Below are 16,195 nucleotides of genomic sequence, written 5' to 3' on the forward strand. Positions count from 1 at the left end.
AGCCTGCACAAAAATAGCCCTGGGTACAGGGGTTGTAGATGAGAGGGGTGGGGTCAGGTGGTGTAGATAAGGGGGGTGAAGGTGGGGTAAGGTACAAAAGGTAGAGGTGCAGACAATGTGGGTGTGGTAGGGGATTTCAGGGGGTGTAGGTTGGTTGGGGCTAAGGTAGAGGTGCAGGAGGTTCGGAAGATGTGGGTAAGGTAGGGGATTTCAGGGGGTGCAGATGGGATGGGGTAAGATACAGGCTTAATTGGGCACTGTGTATCATACTGGGGGTACTGTGTTATATAATGTTTGTACATGGAGCAATGTATGGCATTCTGGGGTGCACTCTGCTCCATAATGGGGGGGGAACAGTGTATCAGACTTCGGGCATTTTGTGGTATAATGTTTATAATGGGACTCCTATCATACCGTGGGCCCGATTCAGACCAGATCGTTGGGCTGCGAATTTGCAGCCTGAACGATTATTGACCACCCGCAGTGCGCATTCGCGAGCCAGCCATATGAAGGCAGCCAGCAAAGTAGTGTTCATGCAGGGATCTGACCACTGGGCAGGGCACATTGTACATTCAAAATTTGCATAAGAAGCAAAAAAAACATATATAAAAAATTGCACATTACCCTACAAATACACCCATTACGCCACACACCATAATGCCTATTACATATTATGCCACATACGTGCCGCTTACCTACATGCACGTTGCCACGTTTTCAAGCTGGTTGCCACGAAGGGGGGGGGGGTGGATTTCATGCTCGTTGCCCTGGGGTAGTTACATGCTTGTTGCCCAGGGGGAGTTACATACTTGTTGCCCATGGGTCGTTACATGCTTGTTGCCCAGGGGAATTGCATGCCTGTTGCCCAGGGGGAGTTACATGCTTGTTGCCCAGAGGGTATTGTATACTTGTTGCCCAGGGGGTATTGAGCTGACACTCTGCTCTGAGTTGAGCAGCGTGTCAGCTCTTCCATCCGCATATTGTTCCCTTCCGCTCTGACAGGCCACTCAACTCCTTTGCTGAGGGCGTGTCAGCTCCTCCAGCCACATCCCGTCCCCCGGCGCTCTCAGCGGAGGATTGGGCTTCAACAGCACAGCGGAAAGGCGCACAGTAAAGGGCAGGGTGGCTTTACAGTAAAAAAAAGAAAAAGGGCAGGGCGCGGCTCCGTGCAAAACAAACCTAAAATGAACACTGCGAAGCCTTTGCTGGCTGCGCGTAGGTTTATTGACACCCTGCGGCCGTTTGGAGGTGGGAATTCAGCATTTTCTGGGAGTGACCCAGAAACCGCAGGCGTTCCCCAGCTGTAGAGGGAGATGGCCTCTTTCTCCCCACGACCTTCGCAGGGCCTGGTGAGTCTAGACTTGTGGGGCAGCGTTTACCTGCCTGTTGGGCTCCAAAAACTCTCAGCCCAGCAAGCAGCTCTGAATTGTGCCCTGTGTGGTATAATGTTTATACTGGGCACTGTGTGGTATATTGTTTATACTTGGGTACTGTGTAGCATAATGGGGGGAATTGTGTTGAGGCATTTTGTGGTATAATTTCTGTACTGTGGGACTGTGTAGCATACTAGCAGTACTGTGTGGTATAATGTTTATACTGGGGAACTGTGTGGCATAATGGGGGCACTGTTTGGTGTAATATTTATACTGTGTGGCATAATATTAACTGGATGGTACTTCAGTGTGTGGTCAGTTTACGTTGCCCAATGTCCTCAGTGCCAGGTGTTCGTGTGTATAATGTCTGTACTGGGGGACTGTGTATCATACTAGCGGTACTGTGTGGTATAATGTTTATATGTGGAGCACTGTTGGCATAATTAAGGCACGGTGTGGTATAATGTTTATACTGGGGAACTTTGTGGCATAATGTGAGCACTGTGTGGGGCAATGTTTATACTGGGGTACTGTGTGGTGTAATGTTTATACTGGGGCACTGTGTGGTATAATGTTTATTCTGGAGCACTCTATGGCATAATGTAAACTGGAAGGTACTTCAGTGTGTGGTATATTGTCCTTATTATAGATCAGTCAGTTTACCTTGCCCGTTGACCTCAGTGCCAGGCGTTTGTGTGTATCTCCAGTTTGTATTCTGTTAGTCACTGCTGGTTTCTCCGCCACAACCTCAATTATCATGTGATACATTCGTTTTTCAATGACCAAATTTTATTTTATTTTTTCATATCTTTTTTACACCATAACCTGACGCATTATTATGATATGATAGAAGACCCTGGAGTAGCCAAGGGGTCACGTCAGATATTGACGTTTCTCTCTGTTTCGTTAGCAGGAAGATGGATGCCCAGAAGAAGATTGCTGTCTCAGAAGACACATGCAAGCACATTCATAGTTGCCTGAATGAGCTTAACGACCTTTTAATTAGGAAATACAAATGCTTCATTGAGCTGAAGGGACCCAAACCTGGGACTTCCGCAGTGGTGTCAGAAAAGGCGGTGACGGTTTATGAGAAGAGACCTTATCAGAAGAAAGTCTTGGTGAGCGTTTGGAAGGATGATCTGACCAGGCAAAATGTCGATGTTGTGGTCAATGCGGCAAATGACAGGCTGGAGCATATCGGTGGCTTGGCCTTGGCCTTGGTGAAAGCGGGAGGACCACGGATTACTCAAGAGAGTAAAGATTTTATTTCTAGAAATGGAAAGTTGAATGCTGGAGATATTGCCGTGACGTGCGGTGGAAACCTGCCCTGTAAAGCCATTGTCCATGCAGTGGGGCCTATGTGGTTTAGCGGGATTCCAGACAAATGTCAGGATGAGTTGTGTAAAGTTATTCGCCAAATCCTAGGATACATCAATATACATAAAGACATGACATCCGTGGCCATCCCAGCGGTCAGCTCGGGGATCTTCGGCTTTCCTCTTGACCTTTGTGCAGAGATTATCGTGAAAGTGGTCCACTCATTCATTTACAATGCAGCCAACGATCACCTGAAAGAGATCCGGTTTGTGAACCACGATGACAAAACCGTACAAGCCATGAAGTTGGCCTGTGAACAGATTTTTGGACCAAGTGACCCCTTTGGTGTTGCACAACCTTCCTCTTACCCAACATCTTCTCGCACTACTCAGATATCGTATCAACCTGAGACACCTTCCCGCAGAGCGCCTATGTCACATACGGCACAGTCAGTAACAATCAACGGACTCAACCTCCACCTGAAATATGGGCTGATCCAGGAAGAGAAGGTTGGTTGGCTGAGCCTAGGGTCCTACTTAGAGGGGGGAGATGTTTCAAACTTTGTAAAGAGGACACAATAAAATCCACCACAGTCCCGTGATGTGCGCATAGACTTCCAACACTGGTCGCTTGGACGCTACTGCAAATTGTAACCTGTGGGAACTATATATGTGATTATATATGTGACTATACATGTGATCATGTGACTGTGGGCCTGATTCTTGCTGGCTTGGTAAGCTGCGAAGATCGCAGCTTACCGAGCGCCAAAGAGGCCGCTGCTGCAGGAGAAATCTTTCTTTAGTCGCCGACCATCGAAAGATTTTTTCTGCCTAAACAAATAATCTTAGGCAGGTCTTAATTGACTTTTATTTGCGGGCGCCAGGATGAAGACCGGGTGGGGCCGTTGAAGTCATGTGACATTAGGTGCACACCCCTGGCAGACATCAGCCCCCCCCCCCCCCCGCATACCAATGGGAATGCCAGCGTTTTCATGGGGATGGTCGTAAAACACTGGGCGTTCCCATGGCCCAGCACCGCCTCTGTCCGCCCCCGTCCCTCCCTTGCTGTTCCGGACGGCCTGGCGAGTGAGTAACTCACCGCGGCCGTTTGCAGGTTGCACATACGCAGAAATGCGCAAACCCCGACATGGTGGTAGGGGCCTATTCGGATCACTGTATATATGAGGATATAGGTGACTGTATATGTGCGATTTATAATAATTCCCATTCTTATTCTTTGCAGACTGCAGTTATTGTGAATTCAGTCTCCCCATGCCTAAAACTGTCCATAGGGGAGATTTCTAAGGCAATTAGCACAAAAGCTGGTAGCTCCATGCAGAGTGAAATCTACAATAAAGGGGGTTACAGCAACACAATGATCCCGACCAAGGGTTACAAGCTGGACTGTGACTTTGTGTACAATGTGATATTACAGCAGTCTGATGCAAAGAACTCTGAGCATGTAAGTATTTGTATTGTGCATAACGTACATAATAAATGTAACTGCTGATAAAAGTGATGTCATCCTGTAGGTGTCGCCTGTGCTTGCGGGACATAACCTGCACAGCACGCGCCTGCCAATATAACCGCCCAGGCTCCTGTACTGCTTCGGTCAAACAAAGCTACGTGTACACCCTGATATAGACTGGGGCTGCTAGGTACACGGGGGAGGGAGCAGGTAGGAGAGAGACCTGGAAGGAGAACAAGAGACCTCATAGATGAAGGAGGGGGAGGGCTGGGTCACAGTGACAGGTGTACGTCACTGTGGAAAGCCGCAGCGCCTGTGCATCCTTGCAGCGAACTTCCTAGCATGTGACATTATGACGGGGGAGGGTTTGCGAGACCGGGGCGCACAGTAAAAAAACTCAGAAAAAAATGAAAACGAAAATAATCCCGGCAACACCTCTGACAAAAGGTAAGTATTTTTATTATTATTATTATCCTTTATTATTGACTATGTTTGTACCGGTTCCGGCCAAGTATTGTGTCCTCTAATTATCACTTTCCGATTATTCAGTATGATCAGTAATAGCAACAGTGTCCATCTAGCGCTAGCCTTGTTCCTGCGTATATCATTACCCTGAGCCTCCGCTTTATCCTGTAGAGACGGAGATAAGGAAGAACGAGCAGTGAGATCCCATTATCCGGTACTGGGAGCCATGATGAAGCCCAGTCCAGATAATCTATATATTACATTCGGATTTAGGTTTATTTAATAGCGATTATTCTCCGATGAGGATTCCAGGTGTCTTATATAAGCCTGTCTCCGTCAGCCATACTTTGCCAGAACAACTCTCTTCTATGGGAATTGGTCTCCTGGCTTCGGTTCTGTAGGCACAGTCACTGACCAGGAATTGCCTGCCCCTAGTTAGCCTACTCCTGTTACCAAGCAAACAAGTAGGCACACCTAGGCACGTGAAGAATAATGCAGGGCTTGACAAATTTCTTTAAAATCTAGGAGCCAGGATAAAAGTGTAGGAGCCAGACCTATAAATGCCACTTACCTACATGCTGGATGCCAGGGGTACATGTTCTTTGCACGGGGGATTATCCCTCTTCCCTCCCTCCCCACTGTTACCATGCGTGTTATTGGCAACAGTGGGGAGGGGGTCCGCCAATCAGGAGCTACCATTGCCACTCCTGATTGGCTGCCGAAGCGCGAGCTCCGATTGGCTTGCGAGCCACCTTGAGATAATAGAAATAGCCGTGCCAGGGACCTGCTCTGATACAGCCAAGTGGGTTGTCCACCACTCTGCCCGGCTGTTGCCATTAACACAAGCGCCCCACTCTGCCCGGCATGATCTGCTTCATTGGCATATCTGGTCGCCAAGAAGAAGAATCTGGTCGCCATGGTGACCTGGCCCTCGTGTTTTTTCAAGCCCTGGAATAATAGCAAGTTAGATTCTGCTGTCCAAGCACCGAGTGACTTTCATCCACCCATGTCATGGTATATGTAATAGGGTCCGCTAGAGGTGCAGGACGTGAAATGATTGCCGCTTTAAAAAAACATCCGAGACCATCCAGCATTCCTCACCTCTAGCGGACCCTACATTTGCCAGCGTATCTTCTTGCTGTCAGTTTTTAACAAATAGTGAATATACATATGTTTATTTAGTCATTGGTTGACCATAGAGCTTATACATAGTCCCAGTGGCGGATTCAGGGGGGGGGGGGGGCACCTCGGAACGTGCCCCCCCTGTCATTCATTTTGTAGCCGAGGACCAGGGCTTTCCAACGAGCCCAGCCCCGTGTCTCTAGCCCCCCGGGAACCGGAGATATCGCCTGGCAAAGCTGTAACGTTTTTTCCCCATAGGATAATATGGGACCCGGCAATTCCGACCCCCACCCAGTTCCGACGGCTGCCAGTTCCCTCGCTGGCATCACAGAAGCTTGTGGTTGATCTCATTCAATTCCAAATCGATATGATACCAGGCTGGTCCATATCGGTCAATCGGTTCTAGAGATATTGCATGTAAACCGATTTTTTTATTTTTGAAATGTAATTTCATGGCTGTTCATGTTCTTTGATGGCAGATTACTCTGGAACCAAACGTTCCAGTTTCACTGGACCAAAATCATTCAAAGCCCACTCAAAAGTTCTTCAATATAATACCTGTCTCATGTAAATGGGTCAGTTGGTTCCGAAGATATAGCCGGTTAAATGAGATAACTGGTTAAAGAGGGGAGGGGTGGTTTTCTCTCCCCCTCACACCAGAAAATGCAGGGACTAGGCTGGTGTAAAAGGGGCCACCCTGGGAATGCATTTTCTGGTGTGAAAGGGGTATTATTTCAAATAGCCGGGACCTGCAGTGCTCTGGATACAGCCAGGCTCTGCCACTGTCAGTGGCTGTCACTTCTGCCTGGCGGCGGCTGTCACCCATTTACCGTGAGCATGTATTCTCCCTTGGCAATGAGCATGTAATCCCACATGGCAACGAGCATGGAACCTCTGGCAATGAGCATGGAACCCTTGGCAATGAGCATGTAGATAAGCAGCACTTATGTAGCATAATTTTTAATAGGCATTATGGTGTTTGGCATAATACATAATGGACATAATGGCATGTAACTTAATGTGTAATGGACATTATGGTGTAAATGTTTAATGCGAGCCTTTGGTGGACAATGTCCCTGTTTATGAAGCGTATTGTGAATTTTGGCTCAATCCTAGTGGCATTATGTGAATTTTGGCTCAATCCATGTGTTATTATGTGAATTTTGGCTCAATCCATGTGTTATTATGTGAATTTTGGCTCAATCCGTGTGTTATTATGTGAATTTTGGCTCAATCCGTGTGTTATGTGAATTTTGGCTCAATCCATGTGTTATTATGTGAATTTTGGCTCAATCCATGTGGCATTATGTGAATTTTGGCTCATTTCATTTGGCATCATGTGTAAGGGGCAAGTATAGTGGGGTCTAGTATTTTGTTGCATAATGTGTAGAAGTTGTATATAGTGTTGTACACTACACTCAAGGACATGCCCCTTGTTGAGTGGCCACACCCCCTTTTGCCTTCGGCGCGCGCACAACTGCATCCTTCGCTTTTGTCGCCATGGTGGGCCTGCGTACTTTAAATGCCAGGGCCTATTTTTAATCCCATTCCCACCCTCTCTCTGCCACTCTCTTAGCATGTACACTGGCATTACTAACACCGCCCCTCCCCCACCTAAACCCTCTTTTATCATGGTGCCCCCCCTGTCATTTTATCCTGGATCCGCCCCTGCATAGTCCTACACTAGATCATGTTATATTTTACTAGTTGTCTGTACTCTATATTGGGCATCCGCTGGATAATGTTACTATTACTGAGCGCTGCTCCTTATTATTCCAGGTTCTGAGACAAGTGACTGAAGAGTGTCTGACTACAGCATGGCAATATAGTTCCCGATCCATCTCATTTCCGGCTCTGGGAACTGGGAACATCGGACTCTCCAGGCAGACTGCAGCGAGACTCATGACACAGGCAGTCGTCGCCTTCGCCAGGAATGGCGGCCGCAACATGGACGTGTATTTCGTTATTTACCAAAAGGACAAAGATACTTTTAAGGTATTTTTGCAGCTTTTGTGTGCATTTTGCAAAATTAATTAAGAGCTTACGGCCCCCGTACATCTGGCTGCCATTTACCCACCCGGAACCGGCGAGTAAGTTTTTCATGTTAAACTCCCATCGCTCTAATGTCTAACTTCCGTTACTGTAGATCTAGACGCACCCGACTATCTTTAGGTGTCTATCTAAATGTGTTTGACTAAAGGTCCATACAAACTGGGTGACTTTGAGCTAAAAGCCGCTCAAAACACCAAGTTACAACGGCTTTCAGCTCATACCCGCCCAGTGTGTATGGCCCGGTGGTGAGAGGTGATGCGCGCCAGGAAAGCCGCTCATCTACTGGTATCACCGGGCATACCACTCAAAGGGTTAAAGAAGTGTCTTTGAGACCCAATATGTTATCAGATGACACTAGCGGCCATAGACTTTCACTAGTGGAAACTAATCAGGGGACTAGCAACATTAAAGTGATTAACCCAGGGGACACGATTCACCTACTTTTTCTCATTGGTGTGCTGTTTGAGCAGCTCTGCTCTAGGTATCCCTAGTGCTCTCCCCTTAGCTTTAATTAATAGAGGTAAATGGTATCCTCTCGTCATAAACTTCACAAGCATCTTCTCAATCTCTAAAGCAGCTATAGACTCATCACTGCAGACCCTCCTCGCTCGGGAATTAGGAAGCCCAAATTTTAAATTTTTAGGATGTAAACTAGATGCATGTAATAAGGAGTTCCGATCAGTGGTTTCAGTAAAGACACTGGTGGAGATTAACCCCTCTTGTACTTCAATTTGAACATTCCTAAAAATGCATTAGGGGGGTATCGGTACTAAATATCAGCTTGGCCGGACTATCACTGACATTCTGTCTCTCAACAATCACAGACAGACTCTCATGTGTCCCCTCCCATATTGAGAACAAATCATCGATGTATCTAGCGTAGAATATCACCCTGCTGGATACATCAACTTTCGAAAAATAGGGTCTCTTTCTACTTGAAGCATAAAAGTATTAGCGTACGATGGGGCAAAATTTGTCCCCATCGCACAACCGGATGTCTGGAGATCAAATCTCCCATCCAATAGAAAATAATTGTGCGTCAGCACCAATTCCAACAAGCTGAGAAAAAATTATTATACAATTCATTCCCGACCATCCGTTTCCTTACACAACAAAGAGAGTTGATTGGCTAAATAGAAGCGCCAGGCAGCCCAACAGTGGTGACCCTACACCACAAAGAGATACAAAGCAGATAGATAGAAATGTGGGTGTCCCCTCCAGTGGCACCTAATTCAAATGGAAGAAAGAGTACCACCCTGTAGTAAGGGAATCGATCCTCTTCTCCGTATTTCAAAGACAAGTGAATAGTAACAAAGAGATACCGCAAGTAACAAAGAGATACCGTACGTTCCTCCTGGGGAGGTGGCGTCTCCTCTTCTCCAATAAATAGACGCGCAGTGTGATGTACTTCCTCCCCACCGATGATATTAGTGGGAGTTCCACGCTTAAGTCTCCAGTAGGTACCCAAAAAAATAAAATGCAAATATATGGTGCAATACCACTTTATTCTAAAACTCACACAAATAAAACATGGGACATAGGATAAAACAAGATGGCCAATTACCTGGATGGTGGAAAACTGAAATAAAACAGCTCTCAATTGTGCTCAAAAGAGGAGGTGACACCCCGGATATCCTCTAAATAAGGCAAACAGGCAGGCAACTGGTCACAAGTCCATCCAAAGTCCCATCTGAAGTGGACTAGAGGCTCCAAACGCGTTTTAGACTGGTGCCCCGGTCTTTTTTCAAGGAGAGTGCCTCCAGTTACACTCCCACTGGGTTTTAAGCTAGTATCAGCCAATCCTGAAAGTTTCCTTACAGCCAAAAGTCCCTGATCATTCGGGATGACAATGTATAAGCTCGTAACGTCCAAACTACACAATAGACATCCTGCCGGTAATCTAAATTATCAATAACCGATTCAAAAAAGCTGTAGTGTCTAGTGTTCACTCTAGCATTTAGAGTGGGCAGGGCGTCGGGGGGGCGAACTGGGCCCGCCGGCGTCACCGCTGTGGGCGGTCCCGGGCCACCAACGTCATCAAAGTGGGCGTGCCGGGTCGCCAACGTCATCAAAGGAGGTGTGCCCGGCCGCCGACCTCATCAAATGAGGCGTTCCCGGCCGTCGCCGTCACCAAAGGGGGGGGTGGGCCCAGCCCCTCCGAATTCACTGTGCTGCCGGGGAAGCGCCAGGCATCGCCGTCTATGGCTGCGCTGGGCTTCCCCGTGAGGCTGTTTTAGCGGGGCGCTGCTAGAGGGGCAGGGCGCATTTTGCCCTTTAAAAATCGGGCAGGGCGCAGCGCCCCGCTACAACAGCCTAGCGGGAACACTTAGGCCCCATACACACCAGAAAGATCAGGATCGTCTAACGATCGTCTAACGATTTTGTGTGCACTTTCCTGCGGCGCTCTCCCGTGGCCTTTTAACGATGTGCTAACGATCGTGTTCTATGTTCCATACGATTTACTAACGATGTACTCACGATACGACATCGCACATGATGGTCGTACGACAGTCGGATGTGCGGATCGTGAGTGCATCGTGAGTGCACTGGTCACGGTCGTTTTTGGAATGTAAATAAAGGGCCGGGCTACCAGAGGGGAGACAAGGGGGGGACAAAAGAACACAAAGAATTATGGGCTGGGCTAGCAGAGGAGGGTAACAAGACTAGGAGCCATTTTGCAGGACCTCATTTCTGCTTTGTGACTAGTGAGGCTTGGTGTATACCTGCTGAACGCTGCACATTGCTATTTTTGTCTGCTTTGTTTTTGCATTCCTGCTGAATGCTGCACATTGCTATTTTTGGCTGCTTTGTTTTTGCATTCCTGCAGAACGCTGCACATTGCTATTTTTGGCTGCTTTGTTTTTGCATTGCTGAACAAAGTGTGTTTTTTTCCCCCATTTTGCTTTTTTGAATTATGGATTCGTTCCAGCAAGATTTCCTGCTTTCCTACGTTGTGCTCAGGGTGAGGAGGATGAGGGCCCAGCGTAGGAAGGCTCGATCCTGCTGGACCAAGCAGTGGCTCCTGGGACGACAAGCGCGGTCTCATATGCCCCTGCTGATGGAGATTCGCGAGAATAATCCCCAGGATTATCGCAATTTCCTTCGCATGGACGATGAGACCTTCCAGGAGCTGCTGCGTCTGGTCACCCCCCACATCCAGAAGCAGGATACCAAGTACCGGATGGCTATCCCTGCTGAGGACCGGCTGGTGGTAACCCTCAGGTTTCTGGCTACAGGACGATCGCTGGCGGACCTCAAGTTTGGATCCATCATCTCCCCGCAAGCGTTGGGACTCATCATCCCGGAGACCTGTAAAGCCATCGTGAAGGTCCTGCAGCATCAGTATTGCAAGGTAAGGAAAAATATACCACACACTTGTAGTGAAAAGATAACCTTTTTTATTTAAATAATGGAACTGTGAGTTTCACAAATACTGATAATTTATTTTTATTTTTTTACAGTATAAATATAAAAATTGCCAAAAAAGTTATGCAAATATCAAAAATATAAAGCAAATGTATTGTCTTTGTTCGGACATGAGGTAGATCTCAGTATGACACATGGTGCTTGTGCAGATAATGCATGTCCCCTCCACCTCACGTGATGCATAGTGCAGATGCAATAGTCCTGGCACCATTGATATGCACTATGTGCCACGTGGCCATGTCCTTTGTCTGTACCACAAGTACCATGTGTCATACAGCACATTGAGTACACATAATTTTTAAAAGTGCTTTGTGTTGATTTAAATATTGTTATCCTAAATGCTTATATAGTAATGTTGTTTATTTAAATATTGCAAGAACATTATATTAATTGACTGGAATGCAGCAAGGGGGCAGTATGGCAGACGACGCATGTAGCGCGGACAACAAAAACACCCTCATGCATCCATGGCGCATAGTGCAGAAGTAGTGGTCCCGGCCCCATTGCTCTGCACTCTGCGCCACTGTAGCATGAAGGTCCTTTCATTGTCTGCACAACATGCACCATGTGCCATACTGCTCCAAGCATGGACCTATAGAAAGAACACACATAGCATATAAAACATAGGCAAATTGCCCTAAAAATAACAAGGCATTTCAAATGCTTCATTGCCGTGCGGCAAGGGACAGTATGGCAGACGACGCATGTAGCGCGGACAACAAAAGCACCCTCATGCATCCATGGCGCATAGTGCAGAAGTAGTGGTCCCGGCCCCATTGCTCTGCACTCTGCGCCACTGTAGCATGAAGGTCCTTTCATTGTCTGCACAACATGCACCATGTGCCATACTGCTCCAAGCATGGACCTATAGAAAGAACACACATAGCATATAAAACATAGGCAAAGTGCCATAACTACTAAAATTATTTTAACTTAAAACCAAACCAGTGCCTCATTGCCTTGCAGTATGGAGCAGTAGAGAGACGGCGCTTGTAGCGCAGATAAAGAAAGGGACTCATGATTACCTGTTGCATACTGCATATACAATGGTCCCGGCCCCATTGTTCTACAAGTATGCAACAAGTCAGCATGGCCATTATCTCCGCCACAAGCACCGTGTTACATACTACTCCATGCCAACTGCGAAATAATTCTATGGGATGCGGTCATAAATCTTGCAAAACCGGTGTATCATCCAGGTTCGTGCTGTCTCCCAACAATGTTGTATACATGTGACTGTACCGGGGTGGGGTCTGAGGTTGGGTACAGGATTGTCTAATGGGCGGGGTGTTTAAAGGCAATGATGCAATGGCTGGTGAGGGTACGGCAGGCATCTGTTGCAGCGTCTGGTGCAATGGAAGAAGCCCCATCAGTGTGGTTTTGATTGACAGGCGGCCCTGTCGGCCAATAAACAGGAGTTCGCTTGTGACGCGTTCGAACGCCATCTGTTGGTCCGGATGTAGCTTCCGTAAGCCATCAGCCATGTACTTTCCAAAGGTGTCAAACTCATCAGATGGCCTACGCAGCACCTCTTCGGCTCGAACCAGAATATCATCGGGTTCTTGTTCAGGAACTGCCTTGGTTCTGCGTTTTTTCTTTTTGCCAAATAGTTGAGGCGGGGTGGGGGTTTCCGGAACTCCATAGATTGTTCCCGATGAGTCTTGTGGCTCTGGGGTTGGATTAGGGGTTGAGGTGTGGACCACCTCTATCTCTGTACTTGTTGTCTGTGGAAAAGAAAACAACAACAATTAGTTAACATCACCTTCTCTTTTTTTCAGTTCCCCAACACCGTTCAGGAGTGGCAAAACATCGCTGCTGAATTTGATGAGGCGTGGAACTTTCCTAATTGTGGAGGAGCCATCGATGGGAAACACGTCCGGATCAATCAGCCACCCCACAGCGGTTCGTACTACTTCAACTACAAGGGGTACTTCAGTATTGTGCTGATGGCTGTGGTCAATGCGAACTACGAGTTCCTCTTTGTGGATGTCGGCAGGAATGGTCGGGCCTCAGATGGTGGAACTTTGAAGGACACCAAGTTCTACCACAGGCTCGCCTCCAACACCATGCACTTGCCCACAGCTCAACAAACCAAGCATGGGCTGAACTTTGTATTTGTTGCGGACGAGGCATTTGGGCTTCATGAACACATCATGAAGCCCTATGCCAAGCGTGTACTGGACCACGACAAACGTGTGTTCAACTACAGGCTCTCCAGGGCACGCCGGCTTGTGGAAAGTGCATTCGGGATAATGGCCAGCAGATTCCGCATTTTCCACACAGCCATCAACCTCCGGCTGGATAAAATTGACTGGGCCGTCATGGCGTGCTGCGTCCTGCACAATTTACTTCGCCGCAAAGAAAGGGCACATCGCCCGGCAGGACCAGCACCGCCGGAGGACCCAGATGATCCCAGGGAGGTTGCCCCAATTGTGTCCCTGGAGATGCCGGCCCAGCAGTACCGGGGGACAGCACGAGCCAAACAGGTCAGGGACCAATATAAGGCATATTTCAATGGTGTTGGTGCTGTCCCCTGGCAGGAAGACCACATTTAAAATCTTTTTGGATAAAGGAACAAAAAAATGATTGAAAGAAAGAAATGGGGCAAAGGGGTGATATACACATTGGACCAGTACTTACTGATAACGGCTGGAAACTTTCATCCATGGCCGCTGTCACGTCATCCGCCTCGCCTTCCACCATCATGCAGAGCCCTCGCCTTGGCACCTCCTGGCTGAGTGTGAAGGTCAGCAAGTGGTAATACCACAGCGACGTCTCATACACCTCTCCTGCACCAGCACCGGACCTTTTGGAAGACTGTATTTTTTTATGTTCCTTAAGAAACACAGTCCGCAAATTCTGGATCTTTTTACGGACCCATTCCGTATCAGCCTCTGGGTTGTAGCTCTTGCTAAATTCAAGGAGATCTTGCAGCGCTTGAGCTCTTTTGATTTTATTACTATAGTCTTTCGACTTTGTCTTCCAGAGGCATTCAAGTTCGCGGTATTTCTCTATGAATGCCTCCACAAACTCCTGTTCTTTGACCAGTGCCTGGGACATTCCTGCCAAAAAAAAATAAAATTTGACAATAGTCTATGTACATATTTTTCAAATGTCAATAGTTTGGTTAATATAAATAGTAGTTAAAATTATATGTTTCATTAAACTGTATATAATTAATAAAAATAAATGTTTTGTTTTTATACATTTAAGAAATTTTAATAAATCATATTTCTATACATTTATCATCTTTACATTACATTTAGTGGTGGTGGCATAATATTTGGTAGGTAGGCCGCAGGGGAAGATTGGCGGCTGGGCTGGCATAATACATCTGGCCACCTTTATTAGTGGGCAGCGGGGACCCAGGTGGGGTGTTGAGGTCAGAGGTGGCCTGGTATGGGCAGCGGGGACCCAGGTGGGGAGTTGAGGTCAGCGGTGGCCTGGTATGGGCAGCGGGGACCCAGGTGGGGTGTTGAGGTCAGAGGTGGCCTGGTATGGGCAGCGGGGACCCAGGTCAGGTGGGGTGTTGAGGTCAGAGGTGGCCTGGTATGGGCAGCGGGGACCCAGGTCAGGTGGGGTGTTGAGGTCAGAGGTGGCCTGGTATGGGCAGCGGGGACCCAGGTGGGGTGTTGAGGTCAGAGGTGGCCTGGTATGGGCAGCGGGGACCCAGGTGGGGTGTTGAGGTCAGCGGTGGCCTGGTATGGGCAGCGGGGACCCAGGTGGGGTGTTGAGGTCAGCGGTGGCCTGGTATGGGCAGCGGGGACCCAGGTGGGGTGTTGAGGTCAGCGGTGGCCTGCTTACCTGCTGTCAGGTGCGCGCAGTAGAAGACGCCGTGTGCTCCTTCGCTGCTGCATCCACGGGGCAATATGGCTGCGGTAGGAGTGTCCAGGAACTCGCGCGAAAACACGGATCGGATGGATGGTCGCGACGACGGAAGCACACTCAATGTGCTAACGATGTGCATATGATCAACACACAATCTGCGGGCGGATCGGCTGATTCTGCTGCAGGAGGCAAAACCGCCAATGCGACATACGAGCTGACGGGAGCGCGCATCCAATCGTTAACGACCACAATCGTGAGTAAAAAACAAACGATAGTGATAAGATTCATGCACAACCGTCGTTACGAACGACGAATTGTACCCTAATCTTGCATGAATCTTTCTGGTGTGTATGGGGCCTAAGTGTCACGTAAAAAGCCTGCAGTAGCCATGATACATGGTTGCAGAATTGCGTCTATGTATGTTGAGACGTTTGAAACAGGGAACCCCTCGCATGAAGTATTTTTGCGTGCAAGCACAGGAACCAAAGATTTTATTTAGCAAAAAAAACATAAATCTGTCATTTACGTTTCTGCTTTTAGGCTTTCCAAGAAGAACTTTCACGGATCAAGAATCCGGAGAACAGGGCGGAGGGGAAAGGTGAGAGCGGCTCAGGGTCTGTATTGTGTATTGTCATTGGATTGTCAGCTGCCATTAGCGATAATGATGAACTGCACGACTCCTATTGCGTCAGTATAGTCATCTCTGCTGAATAGAAAGGATTATATAGTATATCGCTATAACACCAGCGCTTACAATGTGTAGTAGCGCTTTACATACTGTATAGGAAGTCACTGACAGCAATGCACCCGGTAAAGTGAACCCCATGAGCTTACAGTCTATAAGATAATGACATTGTATGACAGAGAACAGACCAGACCTGAGGGAAATCCTGCTGCTGGGTGGCAGGGGAATGAAACGCGTGGGGTCAGATGTGGCTTCCTGGTGTAACCAATCAAATGGTTAATAGGCAAACCGGCAGCAATGTCAACAATTCATTAAAAGTTTATATTTATAAATGTAATCTTCAAAAAGAGCACAGAAGCCCCAGGAATATATAACGCGTTTCACGTGCAAAACGTTCTACGGTACTTGTGTAATATCTGGGCGCCCGATTATTTAATCGCATGGCACTACTTAAGGCATG

The 16,195-nt window shown here is 47.7% G+C and overlaps 1 protein-coding gene across 4 annotated transcripts in view; it reads left to right on the forward strand.

Annotated features, from left to right (window-relative positions):
• PARP9 (poly(ADP-ribose) polymerase family member 9) overlaps positions 1-16,195 on the forward strand; it is a 51,887-nt gene that overhangs the window by 1,087 nt on the left and 34,605 nt on the right. For 2 of the 4 annotated variants that reach the window (XM_083154320.1, XM_083154322.1), the window contains exons 2-5: positions 2,284-3,199; positions 3,933-4,151; positions 7,524-7,739; positions 15,591-15,648. In XM_083154320.1, coding sequence (XP_083010446.1) covers positions 2,291-3,199; positions 3,933-4,151; positions 7,524-7,739; positions 15,591-15,648 — 1,402 coding nt within the window. In that variant the 5' untranslated portion in view covers positions 2,284-2,290. Of the gene's footprint in view, positions 1-1,220; positions 1,350-2,283; positions 3,200-3,932; positions 4,152-7,523; positions 7,740-15,590; positions 15,649-16,195 lie in introns of those variants that run through there. The other 2 variants (XM_083154323.1, XM_083154321.1) reach the window with 2 other exon arrangements.

The sequence above is a fragment of the Crinia signifera genome, chromosome 7, assembly GCF_055691185.1.
Source record: "Crinia signifera chromosome 7, ASM5569118v1, whole genome shotgun sequence".
In the NCBI taxonomy this organism is placed as follows: domain Eukaryota; kingdom Metazoa; phylum Chordata; class Amphibia; order Anura; family Myobatrachidae; genus Crinia; species Crinia signifera.